This window comes from Anolis sagrei, chromosome 3, assembly GCF_037176765.1.
Source record: "Anolis sagrei isolate rAnoSag1 chromosome 3, rAnoSag1.mat, whole genome shotgun sequence".
Classification (NCBI taxonomy): Eukaryota; Metazoa; Chordata; class Lepidosauria; order Squamata; family Dactyloidae; genus Anolis; species Anolis sagrei.
Window position 1 is genome coordinate 8,151,868 of NC_090023.1, and position 19,125 is coordinate 8,170,992.

General features: G+C 43.0%; 1 protein-coding gene across 2 annotated transcripts in view; it reads left to right on the forward strand.

The window, feature by feature from the left end:
* The window catches only part of UVRAG (UV radiation resistance associated), a 145,792-nt gene extending 132,349 nt beyond the window's left edge, over window positions 1–13,443 (forward strand). For both annotated transcript variants that reach the window (XM_060771249.2, XM_067466464.1), the window contains one exon: window positions 11,400–13,443. In XM_060771249.2, the coding sequence (XP_060627232.2) occupies window positions 11,400–12,087 (688 nt within the window). In that variant the 3' untranslated portion in view covers window positions 12,088–13,443. The remainder of the gene's footprint in view (window positions 1–11,399) is intronic.
* The last annotated feature ends 5,682 nt before the right edge of the window (window positions 13,444–19,125 follow it).

Below are 19,125 nucleotides of genomic sequence, written 5' to 3' on the forward strand. Positions count from 1 at the left end.
CGACTGCTCGTTGGAGGGAAGGATAGTAGAGGCCAAGATGAAGTACTTTGGTCACATCATGAGAAGAAAGGAAAGCTTAGAGAAGACAATTTTGGTGGGGAAAATGGAAGGAAAAAGGAAGAGGGGCCACCCAAGGGCAAGATGGATGGATGGGATCCTTAAAGTGACTGGATTGACCTTGAAGGAGCTGGGGCTGGTGACGGCCGACAGGGAGATCTGGCGTGGGCTGGTCCATGAGGTCACAAAGAGTTGGAAACGACTGAATGAATGAACAACAATGTGTAGTCCAGTGGTTCTCAACCTGTGGGTCCCCAAATGTTTTGGCCTAACACCTGGTAAACTGGCTAGGATTTCTGGGAGTTGTAGGCCAAAACACCTGAGGACCCACAGGTTGAGAACCATTGCTGTAGTCCTGTTCTTGATCCGCATGTTCTTCCACAGTGAGGGCATCGGTTACCAGGTGGAAGGCGGTACTGGCCAGGGTTAGCTTGGCATGCCTTCCTCTTGGCATGGTCCCCCCTTTCTCCCTCCATTCGTGCCTCTTCAAATTCTGCAGCACTACTGGTCACAGCTGACCTCCAGTCAGAGCGCTCAAGGCCCAGGGCTTCCCAGTTCTCCCTTGAGGAGAACCGTTTTTGACGGTTCTCCTCAAAGAACTCCCTTGACCATTTTTGAGGTCAGCTTTAAGCTCATCTTTAAATCTCTTTTCCCATCCACCAACATTACGTTTCTCTTTCTGGGAATATAGTAACTACTTTGGGAGACAGTAATCGGGCATTCGGCCAGTGTGGCCAGTCTAGCTGAGTTGATGGCGTAGGAGCATTGCTTCAGTGGTGGTGTTCTTTGCTTCTTCCAGCACACTGACATTTTTCCGCCTGTCTTCTCAAGAGGTTTGCAGGATTTTTCAGAGGCAACGCTGATGGAATTGTTCCAGTATTGCTTCTATTCTTGCTTTAGTGCTTCCAAGATGCCATGTTGCCTCTGGGCATCCATGGTAAATGTGGTTCCTTTGCTAGCAAAATGGGCAGAATGAATTGTGGAGTGTTTTTGTTAATATTCAGTAGCTCTGGCTCGAAACTACTTGGAGAATGAGCTAGTGCTTCCACAAGAGTCCCATTGCTGCAGTGACTGGGATCATGCACTATTTAACCAAAAGGATGATCCATTCCAGCCCATGACTGATGGGGGCTTCAGCATGGACTTTCTGAATCACCTGGTAAATCTATATAAATAAAAATGTAATGTTCATTTGTGGGATAAACATAACTCAAAAACCACTGGACAAATTGACACCAAATTTGGACACAACACACCTATCAGGCCAATGAGTGACCATCACTCATAAAAACTCTGAAAAGGACTGCAGAAGAGACTTAAAAGGCCAAAAAATTAAAAATACATTACAACGCATGCGCAAAACCACATATATATACGCAAGCACATGTATATTCCACATATAAACAAATATATATACACACAATGCACATATACACAGACTTGGCCAGAGCAACGTGTGGCAGGGGACAGGTAGTAAATGTAATATAATAGTGAAAATAGTATGCTTATACTAAGGTAAAGGTAAAGATTTTCTCCTGACATTAAGTCCAGTTGTGTCCTACTCTGGGGGTTGGTGCTCATTTCCATTTCGAAGCCGAAGAGCCGGCGTTGTTCATAGACACCTCTTATAATATACTTCTTATACTACAAGAGCCTATATCCTTGAATTTTCTATCCAATGACACAAGATAATGGGATAATTCCTCCCAAATTTCACAAATATCCATCTTCTGCTTTTAGGGATTTTTAAAAAAAGTTTTGGCAAAAACTATATTTTTTAAAGCCACAACAAGTTAACTCATTGAATGCCTCTCATATATTAACCAATAGAAACCAATTCTACATTTTCACAGAATCCTAGAGTTTGGAAGGGAACCCCAAGGGCCATCTAGTAATGTATAAAATCATGCTCTCCCTTTCCATACATGCTGCAGCTCCAATTGCTGCGGCAGCTCCGTAAGTGAACATTTGTGATTTTTGGTAGTACTTGTGATTTTGGAGTTGTCTTTCTAAGGTGCCTTTGTAGAAAGCCAGTATTTCCTGGCCAAGTGATGTGCATGTATAAAACTGTGGAATTTGAGCGTGATGTATTCTATCTTTTAAATGAAAAGCATAAGTCATATTTCATCAACTTGCCAAAATCCCCCAAATTCCACTTGCTTTATTATGTACTATCCATCTCCTCCTGGCACCTTTTGCTGACCCTACCACAATTTTGCATTATTTAAGCTATAATCTTTAAAGAGGTGTGAGGGCTTTTCCTCCCTTCCTTTCAGTAGAGGTGACATGCTATCGGCCAAAGGGTTTGCTCGAAGTGTCAGAAGTTTCGGGTGGCTATAAACCCACTTAAACACCTTCCTTTCTTGCTGCCATGAGGTCATGTTTGCAACAAGCAAAACAAATCTTTCATTTACTTGCTTTTCCTCTTTCAAGCATTTTTCATCCCACTGGGTTATAGCTGTGCATTTTGGCCGGTGGCCAGGCAATCCCAATTTAGTATTTTAACCAGGTGCTATCAAGTAATATCCCTAGGAGGAAATTGTGGGAAAGATACATATTTGAGATTGTGAATTGCATTCTATCTTTTCAAAAGTTTTCATGGGGTATTTACAAATATATTTAAAAGAACAGGTCAATCTGTTTGAATTTTTAAATATTTTTAATAATAATTTTTATTGATTACCATAATATGTTTAAAATAGGAAAAAGGGCATAGGGGGTTGAGGTAAAAAAAATGGGAAGGGGTAAAAAAAGGAATGATCTTGTGTTGTGGGAAGATAAAGAATGGGTGGAGCAAGTTTTCGGACTCCCAATCTCCTTCACTGTGTTCTTGTGGGTTTTTTCGGGCTATAGGGCCATGTTCTAGAGGCATTTCTCCTGACGTTTCGCCTGCATCTATGGCAAGCATCCTCAGAGGTAGTGAGGTCTGTTGGAATTAGGACAATGGGTTTATATATCTGTGGAATGGCTGGGGTGGGGCAAAGAGCTCTTCTCTGCTGGAGCTAGGTGTGAATGTTTCAACTGACCACCTTCATTAGCATTTGAAGGCCTGGCTGAGCCTGGGAAATCTTTTGTTGAGAGGTGTTAATCTGTGCCTGGTTGTTTCCTCTCTGCTGTTTTGCTGTTGTAATTTTAGAGTTTTTTAATACTGGTAGCCAGATTTTGTTCATTTTCATGGTTTCCTCCTTTCTGTTGAAATTGTCCACATGCTTGTGGATTTCAATGGCTTCTCTGTGTAGTCTGACATGGTGGTTGTTGGAGTGGTCCAGCATTTCTGTGTTCTCAAATAATATGCTGTGTCCAGGCTGGTTCATCAGGTGCTCTGCTCTGGCTGACTTCTCTGGTTGAAGTAGTCTGCAGTGCCTTTCATGTTCCTTGATTTGTGTCTGGGCACTGCGTTTGGTGGTCCCTCTGTAGACTTGTCCACAGCTGCATGGTATACGGTAGACTCCTGCAGAGGTGAGAGGATCCCTCTTGTCCTTTGCTGAACGTAGCATTGGTTGGATTTTCTTGGTGGGTTTGTAGATTGTTTGTATGTTGTGTTTCCTCATTAGCTTCCCTATGCAGTCACACCATCTACAGAAAACTCACACACACAGATAGATATCTACATAAAAACTCCAACCATCATCCAAGTCAAAAAAGGAGGTGTAAATTTCTTTTTAATTTCTGCTTCCCCTCTTCATCCTTCTTCCTTGTGTGGCATTTTTCCCTCTTACATTTTACTATATTATCAATTTCATTTTTTTTTTCCTGTCATGTACTCTTTAAAAGGTGATCAATCCATTCTTTTCTTTGGTTTGTCTTGATAGTTGCCGAATAACTGGCTTAGTTTGTCCATGTCACGATGCCAGGGCTCTGCCTTATTCAGGTAGAGATGAACCAAACAGATACCCAGTTTGTGTTAAACAATTTAATTGAAACAGCACTTACTTTCTGGCTGATTTAATAGTCCAAATATAAAACATAAAGATTGCACTCAGCCACAGAATATAAAACAAAAACAGCAACACTGCTGGAAGTTCAAGATAACTCGGTAGTCAAATTTTGATTAGTGTTAATCTTATAAAATGATTGCCGATTTTTTTTTCTATTTTTCTTTTTCCATACCAAAAGTATGAATGCCAGCTCATTCTTTGGTCAAATCCTTAAAAAAATTTGCATTACTAAGGGTCATCCAATCTTTTATCCATGTCAGTCCACACGCCTCGTAATATAATTTCAGATTTTTTAAAGGGTTTTTTTTTTTAATGGAGAGTGGGTTTTGACCAGGAAGAAAGTCTGGGAAACAAAAACTCTTAAAATATTGGGGCAAAAACAAGAGGTCTAAAAGCAGTGCATAGATCTTGTGTTGCTCAGTTTTAATACATCTTTAATTTATTTATTTATTTATTTATTTGAAGCATTTATTAACCGCCATTCTCAGCCCTTTAGGGCGACTCATGGCGGTGTACACACATATAAAAGACAATTTACAAAAAGGCAATTACAACAACATATAAACTACATAACAATTACAAAACTACACTAAAAATCCGCTTCGTCTCATAGTGGAATCATAACCAATCTCATATTCCTTGTTCCTGGTTTCTGCTTTACGAATAGCACTGTTCTTTATGGATGGCATTGTTGGCTTCCCTGTGTTGACATTCCTTCATGTAGGCAATAGAAATCCTATGGGCATATTAAGAAGAATGCAGACAATTGGCAAAGCTTCCCAAACTTGGAACCTCTCAAACACCGTCCAGATTGAAACATTCAGTAGAAATACAATGGGGCTACTTTCTGCCAAAATTATACCTCAGAAGGAATTGGGAACAGATTGTGGGCTTGCCAGATTTCTTCCCCTCCTCGATTAAAGCATGTCAGAAGCCGTCTTCATCACTCTGGGGCAGGTACATGGGTGGGCATATTTTCCAGCATCTTGGTATAGCTGAGATCTTTGTGTGCCGAAGGTAGTGGTCTGATGAGGGCACTGTGACTTATTGAGCTAGATCAGGCATGGGCAAACTTTCTCACTTGGGGGTCGCATGCTAGGAGGACTGGCTGCCTGGTGATGGTAGTGCCAAGACAATGGGAATGTAGTGCCAAGGCAATGGGGATGTTGGTCAGAGAGAGGCTGACAGCCCACGAAAGATTACTACTACCACATTAACTCTAGATTATTAAATATGGTTTTCTGTGGGCAAGGAGATGGTAACTACGGGATGGTATATGTTCTGTATCAGAAACTAGAGTTGATGTGATCTATCCAATGCAATTTTCTGAATCAGCACCCCAAAATAACCAAACCAAATCAGAAGTTGAACAAAAACTGATTCATAACCCTTTTGGTACTAATGTTGGAGAATGGTCCCTGGTCAAAGTGGTCCCTGGTCAAATGTGTGGCAGAATGAAATCACGCATAGTTCACGTCTTTACCAATCCACACACTGTCTTGCTAGAGAAAAGATATGCTACACAGATGATCAGTAAAGAATATTTGTTGTGCAGAACAACATAGATGCAGTCATGAAAATAGTTGCATTGACTCACACAGTGTCCTTTGAGAGAGATTCAAATGGTCCTTTGTTGTCCATGTGAAGGATTTCCTTCCAGCAGCCAAGAAGCAAAAATACAGGGTGAGGCAGCATAACGTCCTTTTTTTTCAAAACTTAATAAAACCCATTGTATGAATCAGAATTTTTTTATTTTTTTATAATGTAGGCGCATACTTAAAGTTTTGTTTTACGTAGTTTTGAAGATCAAATTAGGTAGATGACATCCCCCATTCTCCATTCTCCATACACTGAGTAAACCGATTTCTGGTGTTTGTCATTACTCTTGCCAACATAGCAGGCATTATGTTGGCAATTTCTTCCTGGATGTTGGTTTTCCAATCTTGTAGGGTCCTTGGACGTTTCACATAAACATGGGATTTCAACAAAACCCCATAGAAAAACATCACAAGGGGCCAAATCTGGAGAGCGGGCCAGCCACTCCAAATCCACTCGAAAAGTAGGCCTCAACGGCAAAAGCAAGCTCCTCACTGTTCCAACGCATGATGGTGACTGAACTGTGTCAGGACAAAACTTTATACTCCCGCGTCTCAAATGAGACCACTAGCGCTCCGCTATGTCTTCAACCGACTGAATGGCGTGCATTTTTAAAAAGGAAGTTATGCTGCCTCACCCAGTATTATACTATATTGCCTGCACAGACTAACTTAAACACGTAACTGTTGCCAAAACACCCAGGCTCAGCTAGTTTCTGGGTGTGGCCCAACCAATCAGTTTTGTGCTTTGCATTTTTCAGTTAACACACTCACCAACTGATTTTTGCATGCTTCAACAAACTGGTCCCTGGTCAAAAAAAAGATTGGGAACCACTGGTGTATAACAAACCTTATTAATGAAAGACCTCCTTGACTCTTCCTATCAGATTTTGCAGACTTAGAACCATTGATTTCCTGATAGAGTCTACCCTGTTTTAGTAAAGGTAAAGGTTTCCCCTGACATTAAGTCCCGTTGTGTCCCGACTCTGGAGGTTGGTGCTCATCTCAATTTCTAAGCCAAAGAGTCTGCGTTGTCCATAGACACCTCCAAAATCATGTGGCCAGCATGACTTCATGGAGCGCTGTTACCCCATTTAGCACTGCCATATTTAGGCAAAAACCTGAACAAAACTAATTATTCTAATGCACAATCCTCCCTTTAAATAGATGATTTCTTGGGTTCTAAGCAGATCCAAATTTTGGATATCTTACTTTAGATTTTTCAGATTCACGAAACAAAAGTATGTATGTCTGAGGCTCACTGCTAATCTTTCCAGTTTGGGTGTTTTTTGGAGTGAATTGGGAGAGAACTGAAGTCCAAGTAGATCTTTAGATCCAATTCTAAAGAGAGCATGCAGAAACAATTGGTGTACTTTCGACTAATGAGTAATACCTGGAACTTGGATAAAGAGCTGGGCTGTGGAGCAGAATTTCAAAATATGACAAGCATGGTACCAAGCTTTAAATCCCAGAGGGTTGGGAAGAGCTGATTTACCCCCTGTTTGTAGATAGCACGCTTGTTTTTCTGGGGGTTAGGTTTTGGTTTATGGCAGAAAATTATGGCAAAGTTTGTGTTGGTCAAAAGCCATTTCATCAAAAATATAGAATGGGATTTTCAGATACACATAAATATGGGCGTAATTGGTGCTAGGAGTATTAAGGTTGGAGTGGAGTGATGGTGTTTTAAAAAAAGCACAATCTCTGGAAATTCAGTTAGAGCTCAAATGTGTGCACAATGACCCTGCACAGCAGCAGCAATAGGTGTTAATTCAGTCACCTCGGTTTTGCTGAGTACATTACTACCTGTAGAGAGTGGGAATGAGGACCTTATAGAGTAACAGATTTATGAGGGAGCAAACGTTAATGGTTTACAGCTCACCTCGTCAGACCCAAATGAATAAAACTGAGTTTTCTGATAGATTTCCTCTTTCTTTTCTAGCAAACGGACATGTAGTCCGGAGCATTTCTTCGTCCAAGGCCATAAATTCTGGGGTGTTGGGGGGCAGCGGCACAGAAGTGAACTTGGCACTCGGGACAGCTTGTATTTCTGACTTAATGTGCGAGGGATGCACAGTCTATGGACATAATCAGCTCACATGGCAAACAGTCCACAAGTCCAATATAGAATGTATTTTTAAAAAACGAATTAAAATATAATCTTCTTTTTAAAGAGCCTGATACAGAGGGTAGGCAAATAAACCACTTTTTTGTAGAAAACCTGTATTCAGACCTCTCCAAATAGCAAAGCTGACTGCCATAGTAATCACTATTTCTTTATGTGTACTTTTTCATAGTTTTGTGGAAAGCAAAACTTATATTTATGTATTGTCGAAGGCTTTCATGGCTGGAATCACTAGGTTCTTGTGGGGTTTTTCGAGCTATAGGACCATGTTCTAGAGGCATTTCTCCTGACGTTTCGCCTGCATCTATGGCAAGCATCCTCAGAAGTAGTGAGGATGCTTGCCATAGATGCAGGCGAAACGTCAGGCGAAACTACCTCTGAGGATGCTTGCCATAGATGCAGGCGAAACGTCAGGAGAAATGCCCTATAGCCCGAAAAAACCCCACAAGAACTTATATTTATGTATTCCATTAATTCGATGGCTTTATAGAATCATAGAATCATAGTTGGAAGAGCCCCCGATGGCGCTGTGGGTTAAAACCCTGTGCCGGCAGGACTGAAGACCGACAGGTTGCAGGTTCAAATCCGGGGAGAGGCGGATGAGCTCCCTCTATCAGCTCCAGCTCCTCATATGGGGACATGAGAGAAGCCTCCCACAAGGATGATAAAAACATCAATTCATCCGGGCATCCCCTGGGCAACGTCCTTGCAGACGGCCAATTTTCTCACACCAGAAGTGACTTGCAGGTTCTCAAGTCGCTCCTGACATGACAAAAAAAAATAGTTGGAAGAGATCTCGTGGGTCATCCAGTCCAACCCCATTCTGCCAAGAAGCAAGAAAATCACATTCAAAGCACCCTTGACAGATGGCCACCCAGCCTCTGCTTAAGAAGGAGCCTCCACCACACGCTTGGGCAAAGAGAGAGTTCCAGTGCTGAACAGCTCTCTCTCATAGTCAGGAAGTTGGGTTGTTGTAGGTATTTTGGGCTGTATGGCCATGTTTTAGAAGCATTCTCTCCTGACGTTTCCTCTCCTGAAGTTCTTCCTCAAGTTTAGGTGGAATCTCCTTTCCTGTAGTTTGAAGCCATTGTTCCATTGCGTCCTAGTCTCCAGGGCAGCAGAAAACAAGCCTGCTCCTGCCTCCCTATGTCTTCCCCTCACCTCTTGATACATGGCCCTCATCATGTCTCCTCTCAGCCATCTCCAGGCTTAACATGCCCAGCTCTTTAAGCAACTCCTCATAGGGCTTGTTCTCAGACCTTTGATCATTTTAGTGGCCCTTCTCTGGACACATTCCAGCTTGGAGTCAACGTCTCCCTTCAAATGTGATACCGAGAATTGGACATAGTGTGATTCCAAGTGTGGTCTGACCAAGGCAGAATAGAATAGAGCATAACTTACCTGGATCTAGACATTAGACTCCTATTGATGCAGGCCAAAATCCCCTTGGTTTTTTAGGTCTTCATAGGGCTTGTTCTCCAGACCCTTGATCATTTGAATCTCCCTCCTCTGGACACATTCCAGCTTAGAGTCAATGTTTCCCTTCAAATGTGATACCCAGAATTGGACAGGTGTGGTCTGACCAAGGCAGAAGAGAGGGATGGCTTGACTTCCCATGGTTCTAGACACTAGACTTCTATTTATATGGGCTAAAATGTCATTGGCTTTTTTAACTGCCGCAAGACAGCTTCCAAAACAAGCTGCTCACAAGGCAGCTTCCAAAGCAATTAAACATTTTCACAGTCAAATTTTAAAAACATATAAGTGCAGATAAAAACTGTATAAAAGCATGTTTAAAAAGCATACATGTTTAGAAAGAATAAAACAACTCTGTAAGAACATTTCCTGCCTTCATGTTAAAAGCATGAAGGCAGGAATATAAATACTGTAAATAAATAATCTATATAAATAAAAATGTATTGTTCGTTTGTGATATTGGTTAGACCACACCTGGAATATTGTGTTCAATTCTGGGCACCACAATTCAAGAGAGATATTGACAAGCTGGAATGTGTCCAGAGGAGGGCGACTAAAATGATCAAGGGTCTGGAGAACAAGCCCTATGAGGAGCGGCTTAGGGAACTGGGCATGTTTAGCCTGAAGAAGAGAAGGCTGAGAGGAGATATGATAGCCATGTATAAATATGTGAGAAGAAGCCACAGGGAGGAGGGAGAAAGCTTGTTTTCTGCTTCCTTGGAGACTAGGACGCGGAACAATGGCTTCAAACTACAAGAGAGGAGATTCCATCTGAACATGAGGAAGAACTTCCTGACTGTGAGAGCCGTTCAGCAGTGGAACTCTCTGCCCCGGAGTGTGGTGGAGGCTTCTTCTTTGGAAGCTTTTAAACAGAGGCTAGATGGCCATCTGTCAGGGGTGATTTGAATGCAATGTTCCTGCTTCTTGGCAGAATGGGGTTGGACTGGATGGCCCATGAGGTCTCTTCCAACTCTTTGATTCTATGATTCTATTCACAGAACTCAAAAACCACTGGGGGAATTGACACCAAATTTGGACACGATACACCTAACAACCCAATTTAAGTCCTCCACTCAAAAAAATTGATTTTGTCATTTGGGAGTTGTAGTTGCTGGGATTTATAGTTCACCTACAATCAAAGAGCATTCTGAACTCCACCAATGATGGAATTGAACCAAAGGTGACACATAGGACTCCCATGACCAACAGAAAACACTAGAAGAGTTTGGTGGGCATTGACCTTGAGTTTGTAGTTCACCTACATCCAGAAAGTACTGTGGACTCAAAACAATGATGAATCTGGACCTAACTTGGCACAAATATTCCATATGTCCAAATATGAACACATGGAGTTTGGGGAAAATAGACCTTGACATTTGGGAGTTGTAGTTGCTGAGATTTATAGTTCACCTACAATCAAAGAGCATTCTGAATCCCACAAACGACAGAATTGGGGCAAACTTCCCACACAGAGCCCCCAGGACCAACATAAAATACTTAAGGCCATCCAATCCAACTCCCTTCACCAGGGCAAGAAAATGTAATCAAAGCCCTCCTGACAAAGAGCCATCCAGCCATCGATATAGATAGATATGATTCACACACACACACAAATATAGTATCATAGATTTGAAAGGGACCCCTAAAGAAGGACAATGATATGTTGCATGTTCCAAGAGTAGGCAAACCAGACAATCTCCACATCAACACAGACAAAGAAACAACAAGAAATACTGTTTACTCACAAGCATAAAGAAATTACATATATTAGAAACCAACACTTTCTCATTACTTTATTTTCCAGATCACCAGACTGGGCCACAGCAACGCCTGGCAGGGGACAGCTAGTAATAATATAAAAGCCTTTCTGCCAATGAAAGGAAAGCAGGGAGGGGACCAGCCTTGCTTCCAGTGGAAGGGTGTTCATACTATCCCTGCAATGCTTTATATTTACTTCTGAAATATCATATCTCACTTTAACTGAACCTTAAGATCTACAGTGAGCCTGTGATTGTGGCAGGACCAATAGCAAGTCATAGTATTAATAACTACAGCAATCTGTTAAGAAAACAATGATCACAAATTTACTGAAGCTAAAGTTATGTTTATCTGAAGCTCTCAAGTTTCGCAACTTTTCTGAGAGTACAGATTATGAAGCTTTCTGTTGAAATTTGTTTTAACAACATTCAATCTTTTTATTTCTTTGCCTAGTGATCGACACCACATTTCCAGTGCCATTCCAGTTCCAAAGAGACAAAGTTCTACCTTTGGGGGCCTGGATGTGGGCTTCTCCAGCAGCCATCCTTCCCCAGACAAAAGCCTCCGGAAACGGGCCAACTCGGAGAACGAGAGACTGCAGTACAAGACTCCCCCTCCGAGTTACAACTCCGCTTTGACCCAGCCCATTGCCATCGTAGGAGACGCTGAGAAGAAGGTCGGGTCTTTACCCTCCTCATTAGATACCTCCCTTGACTTCTCGAAGGAAAGCAAAAAGGAGGATCTGTGTAACAGTTTAAACGGGGGAAATGGGAGCCCGAAGCTTTCCCGAGATCAGCAGGAATCCCTCCTGGCCTCCTCTCGTGCAATAAACGGTGCTGCCTTGCCCAGCGAGCGTCCGCACGGCGCAACCCTTGAGCAATCGTGCACCTTCCGCGGCCCCCTCGGGGCTGACCTCCTTTGCACGGTTGAGCAAGCAGAAGAGATCATGGGCATGGAAGCCACTGGGTTTGGCACTGGAGACCAGCTGGAAGCCTTTAACTACATCCCGGTGGACCACGCCGTGGCGGTGGAGTGTGACGACCAAGTCCTAGGAGAATTTGAGGAGTTCTCCCGGAGGATCTGTGCACTGAACAAGGATGCCCCCACTTTCCGTAGGCCCCGGAAGGGTTCCGACAAATGAGTTTTGGACACCGTGGTGGGAGTAAGGGTGGCACATCGCAAAGGTGAAACTATGTACCTGGAAGGAAGATTCAAACTTGCACTTGAGGAAGGGTTGGGGAAGAACGCTCACTATGGTTTTGGGAAGTTGGATTTGATTAAACACAATCATGATATATCCACTCTGCAGGTAAACAATTAGTGCTTTCTACCCTGGTTTTATTTTCCAAATGCTCCAGCAGTTGCACTGGGCCATTTTGTGTATTGTCTGCTTTGGTTTTATTGTTTTGATTCCTTTCAAAGAGGGGTGAGGGGAAGTTATCGAAGTCCAGCGTTTACCCTGATGCAAGCATGCACGTTATCTTACCCTTCTCAGTCATTCGCTGCATTTGGCCAGGTCTTGCAACTCTTCCTGGCTCAGGAGCATGCGCAAGCAGTTTTCTTCGTTTAGGAAACAAGTGGTAAACTTCGCAAGGAGACCCGTTGCTCTGAAAGCCCTGGCAAAATCCTGTATCTCCATGCAGTTTTAGTTTCTCCATTCCTACACCGCTCTTGTGTCCAGCAGTCACACCAAGGAAATGAACGGAAAGAATTCATCCAGGAAAGAATTCTTGCCTAAATCCCCCATGGCATTTTAGGGGGTTGTGTAGCAAAATGTGCCCAGTGAACTCCTCCAATTGCAGCCAGATAGAAAATTTATGCCACGACAAGGAGGGTTACCATGTGAAAAGAATCAATGCAGTCTTACCATTGGGTCACCGACTCATCTCCAGTTTAGGAAAAAAATATGATTTGTCTTGACTGTCCAGACATGCTATGGAAGATGCTGCTTTTCAACTTATGGTATCTTTTCCTCCCTTTTGGGGGACAGTTCAAGAATACGAGTGGTGTGCCTCATGGGAACACAATGAAATAGCCCCGAGGCACATTGCGATTATGATTACTCTTACTACTATTTTATGCCCTCCATGTTGGGACGATTTATGGAGATGCAAACCAAGCCTCTTGTATCTGGTGTCAGCCACACTCAAATTGACACCTTGTTGGGTTGACTATTTTTTTAGAATCAGCCAAACCATCCATTCAGTTGTCTTCAAACACTGATCCATGGGGCAAGTCTGACTCTAGATGAGGTAGTTTACCACTGGCGCACGAGTTTCCAACTGCACTAACGTAACGAGTGGATTTTGTGGTCTGCTTGAGATTCCTGACGATATGCATTTTGGAGTTCGGATGCGTCTGGCTCTTGCTTTCTACCTTGTATTACCGAAAGTCTGGGCTCAGTGGTGAGCTCATAAATACAAATATATAAATATATATAAATATAAATACAAAATATATAAATATGTATTACAGAATAAAAATTTAATTTACTTCATGGTGTCTGATAACTTCTTTCCCCCAGCTTGGCCCCTCTTTGGACTTTTGTACCAACATCCTGAACAAATTTTGTAATAAAACTGAAATATGAGAAATAAAAATTGTTAAAGTAATTGTGTGCACGATGGAAACCGTACATTTCAAGAAGTCTGGAAGTCTCAATCACAGTAACCTTATACATACTGGATACGCTAGAAAACAATGTTAGCGAGTTGTAAAGTTGCATAACAAGACAATAGAAAGCTGGTGTGGTATAGTGGACTATGATAGAGGCACTAGAACAAGCCCTATGAGGAGCGGCTTAAGGAGCTGGGCATGTTTAGCCTGAAGAAGAGAAGGCTGAGAGGAGACATGATAGCCATGTATAAATATGTGAGAGGAAGCCACAGGGAGGAGGGAGCAAGCTTGTTTTCTGCTTCCTTGGAGACTAGGACGCGAAACAATGGCTTCAAACTTCAAGAGAGGAGATTCCATCTGAACATGAGGAAGAACTTCCTGACTGTGAGAGCCGTTCAGCAGTGGAACTCTCTGCCCCGGAGTGTGGTGGAGGCTCCTTCTTTGGAAGCTTTTAAACAAGCTGGATGGCCATCTGTCAGGGGTGATTTGAATGCAATATTCCTGCTTCTTGGCAGGGGGTTGGACTGGATGGCCCATGAGGTCTCTTCCAACTCTTTGATTCTATGATTCTAAGGTAAAGCTTGTCCCCTGAGATTAAGTCCAGTCATGTCTGACTCTGGGGTGTGGTGCTCATCTCCATTTCTAAGCCGAAGAGCCGGCATTGTCCAAGGTCATGTGGCCAGCATGACTGCACAGAGCGCCATTACCTTCATGCCGGAGCGGTACCTATTGATCTACTCACATTTGCATGTTTTCGAACTGCTAGGTTGGCAGAAGCTAGGGCTGACAGCAGAAGTTTACGCCGCTCCCCGGAGCGACCTTTCGGTCATAAGCTCAGCGCTAAAATCCACTGCGCCACCGGGGGCTCAATGGGTTTAGAGTAAATCCATTCATTTGTTTAATAGTGAGTCAACACATAGGTTGGAGAGCCAGTGTGGTATACTGGTTTGAACCGTGGAAACAGGATTAGAATCCCTGTTTGGTCATTGAAACCCACTGGGCTACAATCAGCTTTAGAGGAAAGCAAGGGCAAACCCCTCTGAACAATTTTTGCCAAGAAAACCCAGTGACAAGTTCATGTTATGGTAGCCAAGAGTCAGGAATATCTTGAAGGGACTCCACAACAACCATAGGTAAATAAAACTGCTCTAGTCAACTAACAATAGATCCACGTGAAGTTTCACATGTTCGGCGATCCCTCGTAGCCCGAGGATGATGGTCCTCCAAGTATAGTGTCTTGATGATGAGTCTGTAGGTGGCTGTGGAGCACTATTCTTAATCCGCATGTTCTCCCGCAGTGAGTACATCGGTTTTCAGGTGGAAGGTGGTCCTGGTCAGGGTTGGGTTGATGCGCCTTCCTCTTGGCACATTTCTCCCTTTTGCCCTCAGTTTGTGCCTCTTCGAATTCTGCAGCACTGCTGGTCACAGCTGACCTCCAACTAGAGCACTCAAGGACCAGGGCTTCCCAGTTCTCAGTGTCTATGCCACAGCTTTTAAGGTTGGCTTTGGGCCCATCTTTAAATCTCTTTTCCTGCCCAACAACATTACATTTCGTGTTCTTGAGTTGGAAGTAGAGTAAATGCTTTGGGAGACGATGATTGGGCATTCCAACAATGTGGCATTCCGTCCAGCGAGGTTGATGGCATAGGAGCATGGCTTCAATGCTGGTGATCTTTGCTTCTTCTTCTAGAATGCTGATATTTGTCTGCCTGTTTTCCCAAGAGATTTGCAGAATTTTTCAGAGGCAACACTGATGGAATCGTTCCAGGAGTTCAGTATGATGTCTGTAGACAGTCCACTTTTCACAGGCATATCATTAATGGAATATACTTATTTTCTCGGTCACCCACACTTTTTCTATGAGCTGGTGGAGTTGTTGTGTCAGCTCAGGTCCTCCCTCTTTAAAGATTTCAGCAGGGATCCCATTAGGTCCGCTGGATTTGTTATTTTTTTGTTGGTTGATGGCATTGCTGACTTCTTCCAAATTAGGCAGTGCTGCAAGCTCATGCCTGGTTTGTTGTTGCGGGATTTGTGAGAGAACCTCTTCGGCCACATTGGAGTTGCGATTCAGGAGGCTTTGGTAGTCTTCTTTCCAAGGTAGTGCAATTGAGTTTTTGGTCCTTCAGGAGTTTGGTTCCATCTGATGAGCGTAGAGGCTGTATGCCATGGTTTCTTGGTCCATAGATGACCTTTGTGGCTTTGAAAAATCCCTGAGCATCATGGTTATCTGCCAGGTGTTGGATTTCTCCTGCCTTCTTTGTCCAACTTGAGTTCTCTTCTCTTTTTTTGGACCTCAGCTTTTGCACTGGTGTAGATCTTTTTCTTAGCAGCACAGTTGAGCGCTCCAACTTGAGGTCAGCTGTGACCAGCAGTGCTGCAGAATTTGAAGAGGCACGAATGGAGGGGTGAAAGTGAGAAACGTGCCAAGAGAAGGCACGCCAAGCCAACCCTGACCGAGACCACCTTCCACCTGGAAACCAATGCCCTCACTGCGGAAGAAGATGCAGATCAAGAATAGGGCTCCATAGTCACCAACGGACCCACCAGAACACTGATCCTGGAAGACTATCCTACTCGGCAAACGAGGAATCGCCTAAATAAGTAAGTAAGTAAGTAAGTATACTTGTTGAGCAATTGCCCAAGAAATACAAGGAAAGGTATATGAGTTTGACATCGGTGAAATTCCACCTGTGTTTCTCCTTTTTTCTCTCGTCAAAGCAGCTTTTGTGGAAATCCAGATTACAGAAAATGGACTAGAGATTGGCGCCATAAACACTATCAGAAGGTCTCTCTTGATATCTATACTGCATGGGATAGTCTCCATTTGTTGGCATAAAATAAGAAGACAGAGCCATACCTACTGGCTTGAGTTCAATGGAGAAGAGCCATATAATGCCTTTAAAGATTACCCTTATAGCAATTTCACCTGTGAAAGATACATACGGATAGCTGGGAAATGCACAAGAGTGCCAAGCATTTGAAGGGGTTTTACGCTGGACGGTTTTCCAGATGATGATTCCCTAATTCTTTTCCAAATGACATGTGTCCTGGTATTTTTTTTATCACTGGCTTACAGATGCTGGCTTATCCCCGTCTAGCCTGGTAATGGGGAAAATAATGCATCTGCTTTTAGATTTATCATAAATGGCATGATAACTGGCTAAAAATCAGGAAAGAGACAGATGCTTGAATTCCTTGTTGAAAACCATTGGTATTTATCTGACTTATCACAAGATATATAGAAAGAATGCCACTTGAGCCTTCTTGGCAGTCTGGCAGCTTTGTGAAATTTGAATTCTTATAACAATACAAAAAGAATGTCAAAAAAATTAACTCTTGCAAGTGTCATGCTTGGCACAAATCCATTGTGGACAAGCTCAAATGTGTCCAAATAACGGTGGCCAAAGTGGTCAAAGGCCTGGAAACTATGGATGTATCTGAGGAGCAACTTAGGGATCTGGGTAGGTTCTGCTTGGAGAAGAGAAGACCAAGAAGGGACATGAGAGCCATCTTTAAATGTATTGTCGAAGGCTTTCATGGCCGGAATCACTGGGTTGTTGTAGGTTTTTTCGGGCTATATGGCCATGGTCTAGAGGCATTCTCTCTTGACGTTTCGCCTGCATCTATGGCAAGCATCCTCAGAGTTGGTGAGGTCTGTTGGAACTAGGAATATATAAACCTTTTTTTCCTAATTCCAACAGACCTCACTATCTCTGAGGATGCTTGCCATAGATGCAGGTGAAATGTCAGGAGAGAATGCCTCTAGACCATGGCCATATAGCCCGAAAAAACCTACAACCCATGTTTAAATATTTGAGTTGTATTGAGGAGGAAGCAAATGGAGTCGTGAAACTAATTCCCCATAGATAAGGAGGACCGACTGTGTTTCTCCAGTGGGTGAGACCTGGGTTGCCAAATTCCAATCTCACCATGTTGTTTGAAAGGAACCCAAAAACCCAACTGTAGAAGTAGCCCAAAGTCTACTGGTAGTTGTGTCAAATATGGTTTTGTGGATATTGAAAAAAATGTGTGGAAGTGACTAATACATACAGGACCAACAATTCACCCTTTAATTTTGTGGATTCCACACTAGTAGAGCTGAATTTTAGGGGATTCCGATAACATGGAAATTATTTATTCATTCATTTATTTATTTACAGTATTTATCTTCCACCCTTTTCATCCCGCAGGGGACTCAGAGCAGATTGCAATGCGTATATACATTTATTTACAGTATTTATATACCGCCTTTCTCACCCCTGGGGGGACTCAAAGCGGTTACATGGCAAACATTCAATGCCATTTAGTCATACAACATATATAGACAGATGCAGAGGCAGTTTAACATTCCAGCTGTGCCCCAAGTTTTTCCGGCTTCATGAGGGTTTGCTGGATTCTGGCTTGATTCCAGCCACAGGGGGAGCTGCCACTTCATCATCCATTGTAACACCAAGTGCTTTGATGGAGTACTTCCTCATTCCTCTGCATGCTGCTGGAAGGTTTTATGGCATCGTAAATTAGTTAAATTAGGCCCCCCGCATAATCGGTACCTAAATTTTCTACTTGACAGATGCAACTGTCTTTCATGCTGCATAGGTCAACAGTAAGCTAGACCTGGGCTGGCTTCGACTTCATGACCTCTCGGTCAGTAGTGATTTAATGCAGCTAGCTCTCAGCTAACTGTGCCACAGCCCGGTCCAATGCATTTAAATGTATTTCAGTTGTAACATTCACCACACAACACCAAAGATAACTCTCTTTGTGTGACACCTCAATATGAGAGTCAAGGTAAATGTCATACACAAGAGAAAATGGAGTTGAATCTGAAGGTGCTGAGGTGATGTTCTTGGATGAACTAAAAAGGGAGCAAGCTTGTTTTCTGCTTCCCTGGAGACTAGGACGTGAAACAATGGCTTCAAACTACAAGAAAGGAGATTCCATCTGAACATGAGGAAGAACTTCCTGACTGTGAGAGCCGTTCAGCAGTGGAACTCTCTGCCCCCGAGTGTGGTGGAGGCTCCTTCTTTGGAAGCTTTTAAACAGAGGCTGGATGGCCATCTGTCGGGGGTGATTTGAATGCAATATTCCTGCTTCTTGGCAGAATGGGGTTGGATTGGATGGCCCATGAGGTGTCTTCCAACTCTTTGATTCTATGATTCTATGACCTCTTGGTTGATACCTCAACTTGAGAACCAATATATGTATCATACATGTTGTGACTCAGCTGGAACCACAGGCACAGACTGATAGTGTTGTGACTCAGATGGGGTCTCAGACTGACTCTCACGAGGATGATGGGATTCAGGTTCAAAATGTTCCTGTTCTAGGCAATGAGGAACAGGGTGTGCAAGTTCAGTTTCCCGCAGCAGGGAAAGATGTTTTTGGTACTGAAACTAGCCAGGTGCACATTGACTCAGAAAAGGAGGACAGTTCTCAGCCTGATAGTAAGCAAAAAGGCAACCAGGCTGACACTAATGAGCAGCCTCACCTTGATGAAATGGGAACCTTAGATCGGGCTGACCGTTTGGAATTCAGAGTTTGAAGGAGTGTGAGAATAGCTAAC